Below are 22,348 nucleotides of genomic sequence, written 5' to 3'. Positions count from 1 at the left end.
AAAAATGCTCCAAATGTTTTTTCTAAATGAACTTAATAAAAAGCCGGAACGAAATATAAACACTTTGCCATAAGGGCAGGGCTCTAGTACATTTTGTCATTTTAGAATGTTAAATTCTGCTTCTGTAGATATTTTGGTGAAAGTAACTCAAAAGTAATACAGGAGTCATGTAACGCATTACAATTCTGAGACAGTAATATTGTAAGGTAAGGGATTACTTTTAAATGACATTCACAAGTAATCTGTAATGTATTACAGTTTGGAAGTAACTTGCACAACACTGTGCAGCGCATACTATGTCACGAAGATACAAATATTTTGTACAATAAACAAATCTGGTGCTGTTTTGGGACGCCACTTTATGTCTAACTTAAAATCTGGGTTCTGGAGCAAAACCAGTCTAATAATTAAATATTAAAATGTACAACTCTACATTAATCATTAAATAACTTCTGATTGGCTAAAACCGAGGTGTTGTGTTCAACGTGGGCAGCGACTGTTTAGAACAGATAAATACTAATAATACAACCAAACATTATCACCCAAGATAAATTACCTGAAACATCCAGGTGTTCCAGGCTGGGGCAGCGTGACACCACCTCAAACACGGCCTCGTTGGACACGTTGTAACAGCCGGCCACCTCTAAGTGACGCAGTTCTGGGCAGCACTGTGCCACCGTGTACAGTCCTCGATCAGTCAACCTCCGACAGCCGCTGACCACCACCGTCTCCAGGGTGAGACACACATTGGGGGTGTCCTGACACAGTCTGCGAGTGAGAACCCGAAGCGCACGGTCCACGTGAAGCACGTCTCCTGTCAGACGAATAGTCCTCCATAAGCGTGGGTCCCACGCCAAGTTGTACCAGCGGCGGCAAACACGGGCACACCGACACAGCTGGTTTGTGGGCAGATGGGTGAAGATCTGCAGGAAGGCATGGTCAGGAAGGATGTCGATGGGCGCCCCTTGCTGGTCCCTCGGCTGTCGCAGACTCCTTTGCGGATGGGTGAGGGAAGTGGGTGGTGTGTGGACCATAGCGATGGTTTCTGTGCCGAACGTGGAGGAAGACGTGGAGGAGCCATTAAGCACGCCTAGAGGTGAACGAGGTGGCAAAATCAGAGCTGGACTTGGCGTACTCAGTGTTCGCATGCTAAGGTCCGAGTCTGGGAAGAGGGGAAATAGAAAAACAGGCAGGAAATGAATAGAGAGGAAGACAAGATCACATTATGATATTGCACTCAAACCATTCTGAGAAAATCATTGTGTAACACAGACAAGTTGTTGAAATAATGTAAACAAATCGCAGTCTTTCCTTTTCAAATCATTTCCTCATCTAATGCATTGTCTTTCTGCACAAGCGATGCCCTTGGCTCCATCCTGCAATGATGACTGAGGAAGAAAGTGTTTCATAGCTTTAAGAAAAATGACTCTGGCAGGCTTGTTGAGATCTAGCATGTACACACGGCCTGCAAAAACCATATTCACATACTAATTTCCCGTGAATTTCCTCCTGGCCTGATCCATGGCTAGAATCACTGAACCCCCATATAATGTATCAGGCCTTATTTAGTCCTTCCCGAACCATCAGGGCAGTAATGAGTGGATGAGGATCAAGGGGTACCAAGCATTTATTATTCCGTTTGATTAAACTGCAAGCTACTTGACCACAATATGTATTGTTCAGCAGAACTCAAGCCATAAGTCTGTTATTTCCATTTATTTATGGGCATGATGACCCCATTGTTCCCTTTGACAGATGTTTTAGTCCCCTAAAGTTTCACAGTGTGCTGTGTTGAATAATGGGAAACAGCAGCGCATGATCATATCCCATTTATGAGGGATATGCTTACAAAGATGAGACTATGAGAGCCAGCAAGCTAGCACACTGATGGTCTTCAAGCACTGCCCCTGAGAAGATCACATCTCCATAACATCATGAGGTGTTCAAGCGGGGATCAACAAAGTAAAAGGGAAATTTCAGTTCCGATTAAATATTAGGAAAAAAGTGTGACTCCACAGCCAATTTCTATTCTATTCTATTCTATTCTATTCTATTCTATTCTATTCTAGAAAATGTAATTTCAATTATAAATCAATTGAAATCAGTTCTTGCCAAAGCTGTGTTACACAGACTTTTCAGTCACAGCATCAATTTCTAAAATACTTGGCCTTTACTAAACTAAACAAATTTCATTCATTTTCAAAAAATTACTGGAAAATGTATAATGTTTATCTTTAGGAAGTTACAACCCATCTAACAAAAATATGTTCCAAGAACACTTCCATAACGTTCACATTAAGTTATGAATAAGCATATTTCTGAATGTTCTCAAAACATCCAAAATGTACATAAAAAAAATAAATAAAATTGTTTATGTGAATGTTAAGGGAATATTCCATTTTATAATTTTGTAAACATTATGGTAATGTTACTTTTTAATGTTCTCTAAATATTCTGAAACAAGTAGTAACGTTTTAAAAAAGTTAGGTGAATGTCCAACTAAAACATTTCAGGAAAAAACTAAATCCATCCCAAAACATTCCATGAACGATGTATAAATAATGTTTAAGATTTTCTTTAGGACCGGGTATTGTCTTCAATAAACAAAATCCTCTAAGAAAAAAACAGGAAGGCCAAAAACCCCATACAGGACAAAAACCCCATACAACTCAAAGTGCCAGAAGGGAATATAGAGAGTGAAACATTTAGCTTGGATTGAATGGCTACAGCCACCACATTCACAAACTTAGTACTCTGAGCAGCCAAAGTCCCTTAATGTTATGGGGAGTCACTACAGTTGGCAGAAGAAGCAGAAGCCAATTACGTTTTAATGTCACACTAGAGACGAAGAATTGGAAATGGCCTTGCAGGCTGGCACTGAGCCCTGACTCACATGCTAGATTACTGCCCTCACTACCAGCTGAATTACACTGCCATGAGGAGATGCTATTCCCTTGCATAGCTAATGCAAAACATCAGCCTCTAATTGAACAAACAGTAGGAGGAGCTAGTGCTGGTCATTTTCAAAGCAGTAATCGCAACCCTGCTGGAAAATCCAGTTTAAACCAGTAGCTGATTTGACCTGGTTTAATTTATGGTCATTAGCTGGTTCAAGCTGGTTGATCAGCCAAAGCATTAGCTGGCTAAACTGGTTTTGACCTGGACTTTAGTGCTGTCTTACCAGTTGAAGACCTACAAGTGAATTTGCTTCTATTTTGCATATTTTAATTATTATTATTATTTTTTGCATTTAATTTTTTTAATGCATTTCAGATTTGCTTTTGTTTTAATGACAACAATGAATAATCCAATAAGCATCAAGAACATTTGACTATTTGTCCAATCACATTATTAGTGTCTCTGTATCGCTTGCCATAGTGTGTGAAATAATACAGGAGTTCATGTCCAAAAGTTGTTCATTGGTTTTAACCACCAAGGCATGTCTTGCTCAATTCATCTTGTTAAATGGTAGAAGTGTAAAGTTGCTTATTGTCAGAACTCAACAGGAGGCTTAAAGAAAATTTCCTGAGTTAACAGTTTATACACTCAAATACATAATTTTTTTTTCTTCGACAGATTGAATAAACAGTAAAGCAGCAACTGCAATCAGGGTGCCAGTGTCTGTTTCACACATTCATAATAATGCATTACTCAAGCACACAATGGGATTTCAGCAGCTTAAAGCTTTGTGGACTGAGGGCTGGAGAGCGGTCACGCTGATCCTGAAGAACAGGATTAAAAATCTACTAATCCTCCATTAGTTTTAAATCAATGGTTCATCGGTGAAACCTCGACACCAATCCAATGACCAAAAACATATGGAGAAACCCACTTCTGGTGCTTCATTTTCTTACGATCCTTCTTGAATATACATTGTTTGGTCCTAAAGAATCCACGAGTTTCTAGAACTCTCCCTTTTAGCCTCCAAGTTTTATTTGTTGCAGTTATTTTCTTCTAAATCCCCCAAAACTTCTGTTTTAAAGCAGTAACTTTGCCAAATTTAACCCAAAACCACATATAATGCCACAGGAGCCATAATTACCTCAAGCCACGAATTGTATCTCATTATTGCATTTATTTTAAGACTTTTCCATGCCTGTTCTGGTTGCAATCTAATAAAATGAGGTGAAAACATGAAACTTGAAGTTAAACTAAAACGTCATTAATGTCAATATACAACTTTTTATCTTTATATCTTTTTCCTACAAATCATTGGAAGTTGAATGTTGAAAAATGTGAAATGCCTCTGTGGCGTTTGTTTGAATTGTTCAGGGGTTGCCTCTTTCCTCTTTTTAGCAGAGAGGTGAAGTCCATGAATATCGCATAATAGACTGTGGATTGGTATTCCAGGCAGGTGTAATGAGGATCTAAGACATAAAACTACTCCAGAGACAAGATGCCAACTAGCCTTTTAAATCCACTGACAAATGCCTGCTCTGACAAAAGTAAAAAAAAAATACAGACAAAAACAAAGCCTCCAGTGTTTCAAAGCAAAATAACCCCTTTTAAATAGGCCTGTTTTAAATCAGGTTTGCAACCCAAGTAACACAGTTTACCTTCCCAGCATTTCTTTCAAATCTTGAATCAAAGATACCAGGGAGCTGGAAGAACACTGTGTCTACACCAGAAGCGACAGTTGTCGCCTCGCATCGTGCCGCAACAGCTAAATTCTGTTTACACTGGATGCGACAAGCAACTGTTGCAAATCCTTTGAACTTACTTACTGAAATTACTTTGTGTCAGTACAGCATAAATATAATGAGGTATCAGTTTACTGTCATGGATTTGTCGTGTCGTGCCGCACCACATCAAGTTTAAACAGCATCACCGATTTTACTGGGATGTATTGAATTTTGATACATTGATTTTTGTCGCGTTGTGCCGCACCGAGCCACTCACGTCTGGTGTAAACAAGGTGTAGTAAGTGTTAAGCCTTCATTTCTGTCAGGACCACTATAGTCAAAGATCCTAGCATGGATAAGAGCAGGGTAAACAGAACAGAACCAACAAAAATGTATTGCAGATATCATTAAAGTTCAATTATTTAATGTAACATTTTAGAATTAGTCTGATTCAAAGGAGAATCAGAAGGCTGAATCCTGACTGACAGAGGAAGAGTTGGGGATGGCGGTGGGTAATTAGCTATTGAGCAACGCGAAGCTGGTGATAATACTGATGGACCTAATATATGAATCCTGTGATAGGTGTTGCATTCCTGTAGGTAGATGTGGATCAGCTGAGAGTCAGTTGATGCAAGCTTGACTAACGTGACCTACCAGAACTAACGCTGACGCTAGATTTATGAAATGTCACATAAAATTGCTTAGCTTGTTGATTTTTGATATTTAATTTCAATTGTTAAATATATAATATATATATATATATATATATATATATATATATATATCAGTCACAAGATGTTTAAAGAGAAAGTTCTGAAACATTTGTCATCATTTATTCACCCGTTTATAATTATTCAGTCGTTTTAAACTCTTCTCATCCATACAATGAAAGTGAATGGGGTCCAATCTTCACTGAGCAACACTGACTGTCACTGAATGTCCAAAAAACACCAAAACATTTTTCAAAATTATCTTCTTTTGTGCTTAAAAAAAATCAACAACCACCTAATTTCAACAGGACTGTATTCAATTTGAGGGCCCGCAAACAAAAACAATTGTTAAGCCCCTAATAACAATCTGAATAATCAGGAATTCAAGTTTCAGCTGCAACATTCCAAAAACACAAACAATTTCCAAACATTAACCAAACACAGCATTTTTGTGACCCATTCAACAAAACTCTGCCAAAGCTCTACCACAAAGTATGCAATTGAACTTCCCCCAAAAGATTGAGAGCAAATGTTCAATATCAGGTTGAGCTGTCTAGTCTTCTCATCGCCTGGCATTGAGATAGGTGTAGGTAAAGACCTTTAAACACACAGACCAAAAAATGACAGACGAGAATGTGAGGAATGCCATTTTACCCTGTAGCTCACTTAAGCAAAGCCTGCTGTGAACTCTCAGACTCGTCACTCCTCCAGCTGTTCAGCATCCCGTCACTCACTGACCTCTGAACAATGTCAAGTGGGAATGTTTTCCTGCACACCTCTATAATCTGAGACGGCGCTGCTCATGTGGCCCGTACAAGCATTGTTAATTGCACAGCTGTCAGCTCTGGGATTGATTAGTTGTTCCTGTTACAAAAGCTTCCTGCTGTTGAACTTTAAGACCTTTATTCATACATACTTCATAGTCTGCTTCTGAATAATCAAACCTGATCTCAAGGATATGCTATGTTCTCATAGAACTAACTCTTTTTGAAAACACCAAATGGAAAAACAGCCAGAAACGGAGGGGTTGGAGGGAATCACTCTTACAAATTTGACAACAAAAGTCTTGTTTCATCTCAGGAGTGTTCCAAGGGTAATTGCTCACAAATATGCCTAATGCAGATTGGTGCTTATCTTTAGACAGGACCCTTTAACCATAATCTCGGTCGAAATCTTCAACCTTTTGAAGGATGAAAATGAGATGTTTGGAGTTAGGGCCAGCTTCTATGTTTTGTGCAGACTCCAAAGGGTCTGGAGTGGAGGTGAACAGGAGGTCAGACCCACTCACTCCTGTTGTTTACTCATGCACAGACGACTGCACAGCTCCACACAGGCCACTATCAGGGGTATTACCTCGAGCTAAAACGAAAAATTTGGCTAAGACAGTTGCATTAAACACGCAGTGCAGATTTCAGAACAACAAACACAACATCAATCAAAGTTGCAAATATGTTGTTATATAATCCATCACATCTACATTACATTGAAAAACCCAAAAGCTATTGTCTTTCTACCCCCACTTTTTCCAAAAAAGGCTACCTGATATCAGAGTATGTGAAGAACCCAGTTCAAAGCATCCTGTGATCGGTCCACTCCAGTTTTTCAATTTTATTCTTATTGGTGAGAAAAGCCCCACTCCAAATACATTTCACAGCAATACTGTCACTGCTCCCCTGTAAAGCGTGTTTTTTTTTTATCATGAATGTCTGGATACAAGATGGAGTGAAATCATGTTGGTTCAATTTATGCACAGTTGCAAAGAGGAGTGTGTCCTATTTTGAATTGAGGATGTCTTAATTTCCAATTTCTGCATTTGTATTGCGGTAGCAAACAGGGTCCGTGTAACGGTTTGCAGTTCTTTGTTCAATTTGCAGCATCAAAATTAACCAGATAAAATTTGGCTTCAAACGTTCATTTTTCGTTTTTTTCAAATACCTCACAAACGAATAATTGTCTCTCTGTTTGATTTTCCAGTCTACAAGTTTAGGTTGTGGCATCCGAATAAGATTTTTGAACAAACTTAAAACATGACTCGTTATTCTGATTTTCCATTTTTTGTGTTTTGCGCTCGCGGTTGGTCCGTACCATTACTGCCGGGGGACGGAATGGGGGATTACTTTAAGCCTGCAGCGGACCCAGAGCGCTGCCGCTTTATGTATAGGCAGGGTGCGATTTGCCGGGGGGACCTTTAATGCTTTAATGCTTTAATGTCCCGTTTAAATCAAATGATTCAGGATACGTGCTTTAATGTCCCGTTTAAATCAAATGATTCGACCTGCTTTAATGTCCCGTTTAAATCAAATTGTTCGCAATACGCACTTTAAAGTCCCGTTTTGAATCAAATAATTCGCAATACGGGCTTTAAAGTCCCGTTTAAACAACTGATTCGCGATCTGATTGAAGCGCTTCGAAACAGTGGTCTGATTCGGAGTTTCAAAAAGCTCCCTTGATAGGCTACTTTGTTGTTTGCTCGCTTTATCAATTTATTCGTTGTTTGAAATAATCATTACAATTAATAGGCCTAACTTACAATATTTTTTATTAAATTGTGATCACGTTAGACAGTTTCAGTCGTTTTAAAAACATTTCATGACGTGACACTCATTACCTGGTATACTTGCCTAAAAAGACTGGTATCTAATGTGCGTTGTTAAACGATTACACTAACAGTTTGGTCAACCTCCGCCTATATGGAGAGAGAATATATAGGCTATATTTTGTGTGTGTGTGTTCGGGTTTTTCTATCCCGATGGGGACTGCAACTTGAATGAGCACTGACTCATGGGTCTCCGTAGGAACCTAAATTAGGTCCCCATGGGGAAACAAGTTTATACAGAATGATGTTTTATTTATTTATTTTATTCATATTTTTGTTAAACCAAAAAAAATGCATAAAGTTGTTTGTTTATAGGGGAATGTTTAAGGTAAGGGGACATACAGCCATGAAGAACAACAGGAATATTTAAGAAATTTAAGAAATGCCGTCTAATCCAGGCCACAGACGTTCAGAGATTAGTTACATTCCTGCTCCAACACACTGTAGTTTTCAAATAATATTCTGATTCCTAGCTAAATCAGGTGATATTTAAAAGTGTTCTTTGTTTCTGTGCTGCATCTTTAGAGCAAGTGCTAAGCCCTTTTAGTCCATCCATCCACCAAATCTCATGCCTTCACATGCCTTATAAATGACAGCTGTGCTCACATTTGTTCCCCTTTTATTTGTTAAACCATTAGAGGACTGTGATCTCTACTTCTTATCCAATATTTTGTGTGTAATTACCAATGCAAGTGCCTTATGTTCTATAAATCGTGGAAGTCGTGGCCTAATGGTTAGAGAGTCGGACTTGTAATCCAAAGGTTGCGGGTTCGAGTCTCGGCCCGGCAGGGATTGTAGGTGGGGGGAGTGAATGTCCAGTGCTCTCTTCACCCTCAATACCACGATTGAGGTGCCCTTGAGCAAGGCACCGAACCCCCAACTGCTCCCCCATAAATGGCTGCCCACTGCTCCGGGTGTGTGTGTGTTCACTGCTGTGTGTGTGTGTGTGTGTGTGTGTGTGTGTGTCTGTGTGTGTGTGTGTGTTCACTGCTGTGTGTGTGCACGTTGGATGGGTTAAATGCAGAGCACGAATTCCGAGTATGGGTCACCATACTTGGCAGTATGTCACTTCACCTTCACCTATAAATGCACTTCTCATTTTTATGTATGCTCATGTTAGATACATTTTAATTTATATTTGAAGATCTAGCTGAGCACTGTCTCTGTTCTTTTCAGGTGTGTTTAACTAGGGTTTAAGATAAACACTGTGACCAAGAATAAACATAGATTAACATACCGGTAGATTAAACAAAGCATGACATAGTAGTGATATGTTCTGCTTCAGCATCATAATTAACAACAATCCTTGGAAATCACTCAGAAAAGATCTGATTAAAGCAATAGGTATGCCTTTAAAGGACAGCCAGATTCTACTGGGTACCAGCACATGAAGGGATTTCTAGAAAAGAAGCTGCAGATGAGTTAGCAAAAGGTTTAAAACAGAGGTGCTCTAGCTCCAACCAGCACCAATATAGTTTCTAGTAATCCCATCTGCTTATCTGGTGTGTTTAATACCAGAACGATATATGAAAGAAAAGGGGTAATAAGAAAGAAAAAAAAGTTAATATTGCACAAGCAGTCCAGTAGATCAGAAAAAAGATCTGAAGAAATGTCAGGAGAGGCATTTGCACTTGGAACAGTAGGTGGCGGTGCGCGCTCTTGACAGAAGAAGCTACGGAATCTGCGTCATTGTCAACGACTGGGCGTGGACACACATCATACAAGAAGGCCAAAAGATGAATGAGTTGTATCAGCTGCAGTTCCTCTACTAACCTGCGGATTATACTTTCGTAATCATCAAGCGCACTCCACTCACACATCGTACAGAAAATCTGTAAAGTCACAGTTAACAGTCACAGTAGCCAATAACTTTTTGCAACTTATTAAAGCGGCAGCGCTCTGGGTCCGCTGCAGGCTTAAAGTAATCCCCCATTCCGTCCCCCGGCAGTAATGGTACGGACCAACCGCGAGCGCAAAACACAAAAAATGGAAAATCAGAATAACGAGTCATGTTTTATGTTTGTTCAAAAATCTTATTCGGATGCCACAACCTAAACTTGTAGACTGGAAAATCAAACAGAGAGACAATTATTAGTTTGTGAGGTATTTGAAAAAAACGAAAAATTAAAGTTTGAAGCCAAATTTTATCTGGTTAATTTTGATGCTGCAAATTGAACAAAGAATTGCAAACCGTTACACGGACCCAAACAGGAAGCAGAATTAAATTTAATTTAAAGAAAGAAAAATATGTATAGTTCTTATATAGGCCATATATTTTATAATATATTATATGATACAATATGTCAATATATATTTTAATTAAATTTACATTAAAATAATTTACAGAAATCATATTTGGTGTCAGTAAGATGAAAGGGTCAGAATGATTTCTGAAGAATCATGTGACACTGAAGACTGTAGTTATGGCTGCTGAAACTTCAGCTTTTCCACTACAGAAATAAATTACATTTTAAAAAACATAAAAAAGCATTCTTTCAAAAGCATTATAAAATATGACAGACCTCAAACTGTTTGTGTATGTGTGTGTGTTTGTGAATATATTAACTCTTTCCCTGCCAGCATTAAAAAAAAAAAGGTTCCCAGCCGCCAGCATTTTTGATCATTTTTAAGAAAGATTCATGGCATCCAGATCATTTTGTTGTATGAATATCTAAACATAGAATAAAAAAAAAAATACACTGCTTTTAAACAAAACAAAACAAACAAAAAATTGTTTTATTCTAGCTTCATGTAATCTTTTTTTCAACATTTGAATGTGGGTAAATTTAATGAAAAACAACATTTTGAACAAAAAGCTGAGAAAATGGTATTTCTGTAAAGAGATCAGATTCAGAACGATGATCAAAACATAGATGCAATAGATCACCCCTAAAGCTTACACAGTCCTATACCACTTCCTGGATAATCATTTCATTCTGTAATAATTAAATAATCTAAACATAATTTTGATTTATATAACGATTAATGTTTGATGATCGTGTCATTTTACATACGCATCTGCTTACATAAGTGATCGCTTGCTTCTGCTCCTTCTTTGCCGTGTTTTTTTAAGATTTATTTTTGCGTTTATTTGATAGACTGTGGTTAGACAGGAAGTGAAGTTGAAGAGAGAGAGAGGGGGGGACACGATCAGGAAATGTCTGCAAGCCAGGACTCGAACACGGGACGCCTGAAGCACAACATGTCGACATGCTGCCCACGAGGCTATCGGTGTGGACTTCTTTGACGTGTTTTGATTCAGACATTAAATACTCTTTAAGAAGATGCGTAATAGTGCCTTCTACTGTACACCAATGAAAACACAGAACGCTGGAAAATTCATAAATTGCGGGGAAAGAGTTGATCATATTTAATAAAATAATAACTCAATCAAAATACCAAGTAATAAACTGAAAGGGTTCCAATATCGTTCACTCTCTCTATTGAGGGCCTTTAACACGTTACTCTCAGAATGGAACTCTTTTGTGATTTTATTTGGAGAGAAAACACAGATGCTCTAATATAGCTTCTCAAATAATGCAGTTATCATACTCATGCTCTTGCAGTTCAGTTTCTGTCCTCAGGTCTCCAATCTCACCATTGTTTTAGTTAAAAGAAACAAAAATGTATGTCTTCAGATGTGTCTCTTCCACTTTGACACCAAGCGTGACCTCTGGCAGCAGACAGTAATCCGATCTCACATTGGAACCTTGGGAACTTGTAACGTTGTGGTGTCGGGGGTCAGAGACCCTCGCTGCTGGACTTTGATTCCTCCACCAAACTTGCTTTCTTAAGTGTCAGAACTATTAAGCTCAAACGTCACGCCAAAAAATGAACATAATTGTAAATGTATAAGTACTAGGGTACATGACAGCAGAGAGGGTTCTTTCCATCTGCAGCGGCAGCATTTGAGTCGCTCAGAGGTTGTTGACAGACCTGGCACTCCTTGCGCTTGGCTCATCTGTCAGTCTAACCACAGTTCCTGACAGACGCTGGTCCTGCATATGTCTCAGCTGTGCCCCTTCCAGCTTCCAGAGGGGCATCTTGTTTTGATTAAAATGCCTTCGGAGCTTCTCATGCGAGATTCTGGGGCTCTGCAGCGTTTGTGCGTTTAAGAGCAGCTGTGCTCATGCCCTACCAGCGAACACATGGACTAATCACTCACATTATCCCTCTTTATTCTGACACTAACTTGTATATTAATAAGCAAAAAAAAATTTGCGCAGTTCAAAAGTTGTTTTAAAGTTCACCATCTTAAGCAGTATCAGGTATCAAAGTATTAGGTGCAGAAAAACATGTTCAGTTCCGGCATCAGCATTGTTTATTTTATTGCGTGCATTTATTCATAATAGTATACTGAGGAGTCGAACCACCGCCTTTCTTTGATGTTTTCACTCTCTAATTATCATATTAAAAAGAAGTGAAGTAACCATGTCACCATAAATATTATTCTAGAAATATTCCTCCTTAAGAGTCCAGGATTCATCTTGTTTAATCAAAAACATCATAAAGGAAATATTCAAACATCTGGTGTTCAAACCAGGGCTTTGCCACAGTAAAGGAGGCGAAGGAAAGGCATTTCATGTTCCTAACCAGTCTGCCCTGTTCTCATTCGCTCCCCTCCCCAGTTTGGAGAGCCTGCCTGGTGATGCATAAAGCAGAGAGGATCTGGAAAAACAGTCTGAAGCCTGATCACCCTCGTCCTGGCCTGGGCCCCCTTACACAAATTAACCACATGTACACTCTGCCTGCACACAAATTTCTACATTAACAGATGACGTCCAGAGAAAATTAAATACAAGGAACTGTGTGCAAGGAAAAGACAAAAAAAAAAAAAAATTGTGATTGGTACCACAAGATCACAAATACATCTTTAAATGGGTCTTTTGGCAGAGGATTAACAGATTAGGTAAAATCGAAGAAATTAGTCACACTGAATTGTGATTGGCTGGCCCACTAAACAACCAAATCTCACAGTGGATGTCAGATGCCAGGCTGAACGCGAATGATCCCTATGCACATGAAAAGCAGCCAAAGCATTTGGCCTCAAAGCTCATTATTCACAGATTCTTATTAGTGCTACACTGATCTAATCTCCAAAACCTAAAATAGCTAATCTGCAGACTGGGCCATGCATTTCGTGGCTAAATGGAAACATACTGTTAAGCCAGAAAAAGACTGGAGTACTTCAACAGAGTTCCTGTCATAGTCTGGATGAAATATTACAGGTTATCTGTCTTCCACTGGCCCATTCCATACATGTGGATGGAAAGGGATGTTTTTTTTTTTTCCTTAAAATTGCCCTTACCTAAAATAACATTAAAGAGATTCATTCAACAAAAATAAAAATTCTGTCATTATTTACTCAACCTCGGTTCTTTCAAAACCTTTCTTGACTTTCTTCTGTGGAACTTCGTATGACTTTCTTCTGTTGAACATTATTATTAAATATTTTGAGAAATGTTTTATTTTGGTAATGGTAACCAAAACCCTTCTTCAAAATATCTTCATTTGTGTTGCCCAGGGGACAAAGTCATACATGTTTGGAACAGCATAAATGATTAAATAATTTTCATTTTTGAATAAATTATCTACTTCCTAATGGGAAAGTTCACCCAAAAAAAAAACAACAACATTGGACCCCATACTGGTTTTTCGGCCCTGGATTTTCTCCCAAATAGGCCCACCACAACTACAAACAGCAGTTACGATCTCACAATATTACAGCAATTAATGTATTGCATTTATGGCAAATAACATCACAAAACCCATGGTGACCCTGGTGAAAAAAACAATGGAAACCATCACAGAAATTCTAATGGTTTTCACTACAAATGCCATTACAAACATTACACAAACCATCAACTTTTAATCATTAAAACCATTAAATAATGGTTTCCTGTTGTGTGTTTTGAGACATGTTCCATTAGGATTTAGTGGTTTTAACAATAACAATATATAACAACAATAATAGGCAACCAATTACCAGTAGAGACCAACAAGGTCCATTACATTTTCCATTAAAACCAATAAAATTTCCATTATAACCAGTAAAACCATTACAAATTCTATTGATGGTTTCTATTTTTGTTTTGTTTTTTCAGCAAGGGATTGAAATAAATGTATTATTATATGAACTTAAATACTTGAAATCTACATAAAAAGAGCACAAAGCAAAAATGTACATGACATAATAATAAACATAAACTCTAGAAACCTGAAACTATACATTCTTCAGTTTGAGCATTCATATGTGTGTGTATGTGTATGTGCGTGTGTGTTAATTGGAGCAATCACCTTATAGGCTACTTAATTTACTCTATTTTCTAACTCAATATCTCTCAAATGTAACCCCTTGTAGAATCGCTGCTGTCTCTTTATGAATTAATGGTATATTCATGCCAGACAATGCAGAGTGATAAATAGCAGTGGACGCTCGGACTAGGGTTGTTCTGGGATTTTACTATAGTGCTGTAGGCTACATGCTGTGTATAGTGAGAGAGGCAGGCAAAAATAACCTGATGTAACTGTTCGATTTTTTTCCTTTTAGCTTCTCCCAACCGCCTTTATCTTCACGTTTTTTGCTTGCCATCACGAGCCCACTCTCCTTCGCGTCAGTTTCGGTTTATTATAAGAAAAAATAGATCGCATTAGCGCCCCCTTTTGTCGGCCATCAACGTCACTTAATTTGACTCTTTTTCTTCAATGATGAACCAGCCAGCCCGACGGTCGTCAAACGGACCTGGTCACATGGCATATGAGTTCTCTTTCATGTCTTATTGTGCTTATCAAATACACACAAGTTTACCTTAAAAACACATATCAGTTACAAAAACTGTCGGTTATGTCTGCGAAGGTAAACAGCAGATTAAAGGGCAGTAATATTATAATAATATCCCCTTTCTACATCACAGAGGGAGTGAAATCTGACACGCTTGTTTTTTCACAAGCTTGCAGAGAAAGGCTAACCAAAAACAATTACTGGGTTGTTCTTTTTCATGTTTTCTGGGTTGGTGGATAAACCAGGGACCTGATTACAGCACTTAAATGTCAGCAACATTTTTATTCATAAATACATTTGAATCACATTTTTATTCCCCAACTAACCAAAAGGTTCATATGAAAGGATTCCAGTATTATTACACATTTATTCTGGAGATCATGCTTCTTATAAAGCAGCTCCTGGCCTCCTAAAAGGAAGCAATGACCTCATCAGAGAAGTTGGGGCACAATGGAAATAACTGCCTACTGACTTCCTGTTCTCTCAACTGCTCCCCATTACAGGAAACAGCCGTGAGAGACAACAGTCTCTGTACTCCAAGTGCATTCCACAAATACACATGCCAGTGATGTAGAATGACAAATGCTGATGATTCTACATTCTGCCATTTTTACTGGAAATGACAATTACACAAAAGACTTTAGATAAGCCATTTTAGAGCACAGTAGTCATGCTACCACATCTACATTCCCATAATGGTAGTCCTGAAGTAAAAGATGGCAGACTGGGTATCTACACGAATGCCACACCAAAGCACCACACAATCAAACTGGTCCAGCGGGGGGTCTTGTTTATTCTTTCTCCACATAAGCGAAGCATCCTTCTCCTCTCAACTCCCTCACATAACTACATGTCACTAATCAGGGGTGCGCTGCGGTCGCTGTAATCATCCTGTCATTTGGCATGAAAGCTCAAGTCTTTTGAAGAGCTTACAAGAGTAGCTGGCCCAGAATCCTCCAACACTTCATGAGTGGTCAGGTCTCCTTGTATTTTATGTATTGACAAATTTGAAAATCTCTCTTTGAATAAAAGACAAACAAAAGACTGATTCTCTCATGAATGCGTGTCGAAGACTGACACGGATGAGAAATTGTTGAAAGAAAAAAATTGAAAGAAAGAAACTGTTGAAAGTCGTTATTTTTGTTTTCTTTGCTCAAAAAAAGTATCCTGATGGTTGATCATCATTTTAGACATAACCATATATAATTCATCTTTTTTCTTTTAAACATAGATAATTTAATACATAAAATAATAAATAATAATAATTTGTGGTCAACTAATATGGATTTTTGATGGCCGATATTTTAGAGAGCAGGGTGGCTGATGGCTGATCATCATAGCAGCAAACTGGATATAGTGCAGCATTTAAAGTTTGTTGACTGTGTCCAGTGACAGCTGAACTCTCCTATACACATCTAATTCACGTGGACCAACTGATTTACACAGAGTATACATTTTTTATGCTTTTTTAAAATACTTTTTTTATACCATATTGTCTATACCATATGTCTACAAATGCACATTTCAGAGCATCTCACAGCTGAATTTGTATTTGCTGAATGCCGACAATAGATGAGAAAGTATCACTGAAAAAAATGATACTATATTTTTTTAAGGTAAGTGGTTGCAAACAATTTATTTTAGCTACATTTAATAAAAAAAAATAAAAATATGTTGAAAGTTAGTCAACTGAATTTTATTTAAATGTAGCTAAAATAAATTGATTACAACCACTTACCTTAAAAAAATTCAATGAATCATTTTTTTCAGTGATAGCGTTCTGTCACTAGAAAGGTGTATACATAACAGAAAAGTGTATATTTGTACAAAAGCTCTATGTTACAATTTATTAGTTAAAACTTTTAAATAGAGACTAATGAAGACGAGAATGGGAGCTCCGTGCATTCAGGCTCTGGCATTCTTATATTCACATATTGGCCGAACAGTTACAAATTATAGGCTTAAAAATTAATGTTGAAAATGTTGAAAATTATTATTTGTTTTGTAGACAGTACATTAAAATGGGACACCGACATTTAGCATTTAAAATGTTCATTTTTAAAAAACATTATTTTTTAGTGTTTTCAATTTTATTTAAGACATAAAAGTATTTATTTTTAGACATAACCATATATAATTTTGATATTATTAATATATAGAAAAATACCCTTTTATTAGTAGGCATAACTGAATATAATTAGCAATTATAAATATGATATTAGACTGAATTTTAATATCCGTGCATCCCTATTGAGTCTATCACGCTTTAGCATGCAAGAACTACCATGTGCACATCTGCCTTTGTATTATAAATGCACTGTATGGGGAAAAATAGCAGAAGAATGACTCAAAAATTGAAATCCTGCAGCAATACCATTACCAAACCTCTCTCAGACTTGCAAAGACTTAAGCTCTGTGGAAAGAAAAACAGTGTGGTTGAATATGGGAATCTTTAAATGCCATGCTCTGCCAAGTGTCTACGGACATCAAATGAATTTCCTCTCTTAAACTTCTACTGTTGAATCTATGCAGCAGTGAAAACAGGCAGACAAAGAAAATATACCTACAAGCTAAAACTCAAGGCCTGGGATAAATCAGCCCCTGCTCTCCTGTTGCAGGTCCACTGCCTCCGCTGTGGTAAAACTCTCTCAAACGGTTTCCTCCTCACAGACATAGAGCTTTGTCATGACACTATGGGCAGCACTTCACCTTATAAATCCAAAGGTTAAAACAAAACTGCAGTCCGAATACATCCATATCGTTTTGTTAAACAGCCAAACGTTGTGCTGGGAAGGGTTGCAACACAGACACCTGCGAGACATTTCCCTTGAAAAACAATCACTTCCCTTTGCTGCTGAGCAGCTTTCAACACCACTGGTACTTGGGTGAAGTCAACTAGTGGGAAAAGTTGCCAAATGGAGAAACTAATTTTTCTATAGTCCTCAGGGTCTGAGATGCTTCAGAACCTTATAGCTTCAGACAAATAAAAACTCTTGAACCTAGTGAACTTGCTGCACAAAGCGTACATAGTCATCTGACTTCTGTGGCAGAATACTGTAATAAGCATAAATATAAAACACGTTCTCACTCCCAACTCGTCACATATTGACGCTTGGTCAGGACCACTTGGCATCGCTTTTTGACGCACAGGGTACCCCTTTAGCTACATTTTTTTGACTCGTTGTTTTCAGTTGTTTGTCTTAGTTTAATGGTTTGCATGCATTTGTAAAAAAACAGAAATCATTTTATATGAATTTATACTTTCATTGGAGCACCTAACCCCACCCCTACACTAAACCTACCCACTTCTGAACAATATAAAACACGCAACAGGCAAATATAAGTGCAGTCACAGGTATTTATTGCAAAAACCGACCATAAATAAGCAGTATAAAAGCATTACAAATAAGTCGTATTGCATTCCAAGTCTTCTGAAGCCATACAAAGTCTTTATGCGAAGAAGAGAGTAAAACATTAGGTTTTAATCACTGAAAATGATCCTGCTCCGTTAACATCTCATTCAAAAACATACTCCCGTCCCGTAGAATGATGCAATCGGTCACGAGACATACAAGAGTCAGTAGCATTTCACAACCAAGGCTGACGTAAGGCTTGTTCTGGCGGCATTTTTTGAATTTGCGCACAGAGACTGAACACAGGATGAGCTTTACGGCGGACAGAGACGGCGATCGCGTCTATTCCTCTCACAAATCAATCGTTGTGCATCAGAAGACTTGGAATAGTAATACTTTTTGAATAAATTATGTGGGTAGTTGTATCTGCCTGTTATATCTTGTGTTTTATTGACAAATGGTAGGTTTAAGGGCAGGGGTTGGGTTATGTGCTCATAAATGTGTAAATGTGACTGTTTACATTGAAAAAATCACACCCCAACATTTATGCAATAATGGCAATATTATTACTCAATATATAATTTTAATCATGACAATCAAATTCCCAGTACCTTTCGCGTCGGCATATTGATGCCAAGGGTAGGGCTGGGAATTGATTCCAAAAAGAATCGATTCCTCGACCAACCTTTGGAATCGATCCCATCAAGGGGATGACTCCTCATTCAGAGCCTTTTTCAGTTCAACAAAGCTTATCCATGGGTGCCTCTCAAAAAGAAGGCTGCATCCTACGAAGGCTGCACAAATTTAAATTCACGAAAATAAATTGAAAGTGTCATTACTGAGATCATCTGAATTTGAGGATGAAGCCTTCTGTTTGAGACACACTATTTGCCTCCCTCATGCTCGATAAAAGATCATTCTTTTTTATATATAAAAGATCTATTTCATTTTTATATTTTTATTACCCTTCGCCTCATGCTCGCTAAAAGTGATCAGAAGTCTGATTCGTTTCCATGAAAAGGTTCTTTCGGATAGATAGTTTTAATGAACCAGTAAAAAAAAAAAAAATGATTCAGAGGTTATTTTACGTTGGACGTGGCTTATGTTGTCCACAATTCTGAGCGCTGCACGGTCAGGATCTTATTTCCATCTAAAATACTATTTTTTATTTCTATCAGCCAATGATAATTCTAAAAGAAAACGTCACGAGCATAGATCAGTGGCCGAGAGCACATCTTATAGACAGATAAACCACGAGCTCTATCAGTGTTATTGTTAATGTTCTAGGCATTTTGTTTCAGCTTACAGTTTGTTAATTTTGTGCAAAGCATACAGTCAAAGTAAACTTCATCATTCAGCTGAACTGTGCACATTTATTTTAGACACTTCATGTCTTGTTCAATTCATGCGATAAACACATGTCCCTGCTGAGCTGTAGGCTATGACTAATTTCACGGGCAAAGCAGACAAAATTACAATTTAAAAATCAATCAGAGCTTTAGAAATGTATCGTCAATTTTACAAATTAAGCTTCATATTATGAGAAGGATACTTTCTACGATCTTTACAGTCGTAGTCAGAATTATTGGCACCCTTGGTAAAAATTATCAAAGAAGGCTCTGAAAATAAACCTGCATTATTAATCCTTTTGATATTTTATTTTTTAAAAATCACAAAAATCTAACCTTTCATTGAGCTAAAACAATTGAAAATGGTGGGAAATCTCATTATGAAATAAATGTTTTTCTCAAATACACGTTGGACACAATTATTGGTACCCCTAGAAATTCTTATGAGTAAAATATCTCTGAAGTATATTCCCATTCATATTTACAATTTTGAGCACTCCAGGGGGATTATGAACATGAAATTATCCAGCCATGGCTTTCTGTTTCACAGAAATAGGGAAATAGGAGGGAAAACAAAGTCTAATTTCCCTTAATCATCTATCACAATGAGAAAAACCAAAGAATATATTTCTGATGTGTAGCAAAAGATAATTGCGCTCCACAAATTAGTGAAGTGGCTTTAAGAAAAGAGCTAGAGCAGTGAAAATGCCCATTTCCACCATCAGGGCAATGATTAAGAATTTCCAATCAACAGAAAATGTTATGAATCTGCCTGGAAGAGGACGTGTGTCTATATCGTCCTAATGCAAGGTGAAGAGGAGGATTTGAGTGGCCAAAGACTCTTCAAGGACCACACCTGGAGAATTGTAGAGAAAGGTTGAGTTTCGGTCAGAAAACCTTAAAAAAAAAAAAAAAGGTCAAACAGCCCCTACATCACCACATGTTGTTCGGGAGGGTTTCAAGAAAAATTCTCCTCACTCATCCAAAAACAATCTCCAGCATATTCAGTAGTCAGACACGACTGGATCTTCAAATGGGACTGGCGATAAAATAATATAAATATAATGCTAGATAAATTTACCATGGATCAAATCGGGGCAAATACATTAAAGAGAATTACCAAATATGATTAAAATAAGCAACCTAGAAGACACTGTCAAAACGGCAATCAAGAAATTAACAGATACCCTCGAAAAAACACATGCATAATTTTCAATGTCATATTTAAATGCAAAAAAGTGCCCAATATAAGTGATCGGAATAGGCAACGTGAGGTATTTCACACTCGTTCATGCACACACCATGAAAGTCAAAACTGTCATTCATCGATGCATACTGCATGATAATCCGACAATAAAAACAACAACAATAATGCTCTTACCTTCGTATCGCTCTATAATTTCACACAAAACTTGAGGAAGTCTTTCATGAAGTTCATATGGAACATAATACAGAACTTAGCACAGTCAAAACTAACAAGTCCAGCAGCTTTCAATGATACAGCCTACCAATATGGACCGTTTAAAGGGGACCTATTATGCAAAAATCACTTTTATAAGGTGTTTGAACACAGTTGTGTGGCCGCAGTGTGTGAAAACAACCAGCCTATAATGGCAAAAAACCACCCACTCGTTTTTTTATAATCTAAAAAAAATCCAGTCTCTCAGAACGAGAAGTTTCTCCCTCTGTTCACGTCACCAAGGGGAAAAAGTCCCGCCCATTTGTGATGCTGCCCTATAAGCATAGACACAGCCCTGAGTAAGAAGCAGCAGTCCGACTCCGCCACTACTGATTACTTGCTGTAACTATATACAATGTCAGCGCCAAAGAGGCATTTCAAGTGTTGTGTTTTGGGATGCACTAACGAACCGCTGAGGACACTGTGGTTAAGTTTCATTGTCTAAGGAAATGTCCCGGAAAAAATCGGTAAAGTCCCCAATACGTGTAGGGATCAATATCAACGCTTTGTGCGCGAACGTCAGCTCCAGACAAAGTAAGTATCACGCGTTTGTTTTCCAAATTGCCCTTCTGAAAGAGCTTCTTGATACTCTGTAAGGCTAATGATGCTAAATCTACCATCGTCTCTGTCTGTTTTCATTGGTGCTGCCCATGAATGATCGTGAATAGGAATGTGGTACTTAAAAGTTGCATGTGAAAGCAATGTGAGTCGATCGCTTGAGCTTGTTGAGCTCATAATCACGAGTAGGACTAAAGTTTGTGATAGCATGAGACCAGCTATGTTGTTATTTTTATCGCGCTGTGCTCCCTGTCTGTGTAATTCATAAACGTGAATTTATTATGCACAGTACAATCAGATGACTGACTTTTAAACAGAGTATGTTTTCTGTAAAGATAACAGGCTTGTACTAATAGGGGAATGTTTATTTGCAAAGGCTAGCACTGCTATTGCCGGAGCGTGAGCTCTTGAAGCTCCGCCCTCTTCTCCGGGAGCACCAGCTCATTTGCATTAAAGCAACACACTCAAATACAGCGCGTTTTGGCTCATACCCTAAAAGTGGCAATTTTAACAAGCTATAAAAAATGATCTGTCAGGTATTTTGAGCTAAAACTTCACATACCCACTCTGGGGATATCAGAGACTTATTTTACATCTTGTAAAAAGGAGCATAATAGGTCCCCTTTAAAAGATACAAGACAAGATCGTATAGATATATAGATTTTTATTAAATAATTTAACTGTGCAGTGATAGAGCCTCATGTCATTTCCCCCTCAACATGTATAATTCACGTTTTGAGTTAAAACACTCTCCATTCTTTACCATGTAACTTATATTTAGGCATTATGATCCCTTATACAGTTATACATGCAAAATCAGATGCGTTATTTCGCTAAAAACCCGTCACCCATGAATCATCACGTCTGTCTGCTGATCCCTAGTGATTGGCTAAAAGTGAGACCGCAACGTCAACATCAGC

At 37.9% G+C, this 22,348-nt stretch overlaps 1 protein-coding gene across 2 annotated transcripts in view; it reads right to left on the bottom strand.

The window, feature by feature from the left end:
* LOC306881356 (F-box/LRR-repeat protein 7-like) overlaps positions 1-22,348 on the bottom strand; it is a 45,599-nt gene that overhangs the window by 5,138 nt on the left and 18,113 nt on the right. Inside the window, exon 3 of one of the 2 annotated variants that reach the window (XM_079435416.1) lies at positions 557-1,162. In XM_079435416.1, coding sequence (XP_079291542.1) covers positions 557-1,162 — 606 coding nt within the window. Of the gene's footprint in view, positions 1-556; positions 1,389-22,348 lie in introns of both variants that reach the window. The other variant, XM_079435417.1, reaches the window with a different exon arrangement.

Source organism: Barbus barbus (assembly GCF_936440315.1).
Source record: "Barbus barbus genome assembly, chromosome: 15".
In the NCBI taxonomy this organism is placed as follows: domain Eukaryota; kingdom Metazoa; phylum Chordata; class Actinopteri; order Cypriniformes; family Cyprinidae; genus Barbus; species Barbus barbus.
The sequence above is the reverse complement of the archived record's forward strand: the minus strand, read 5'-3'. Positions and strand labels throughout refer to the sequence as shown.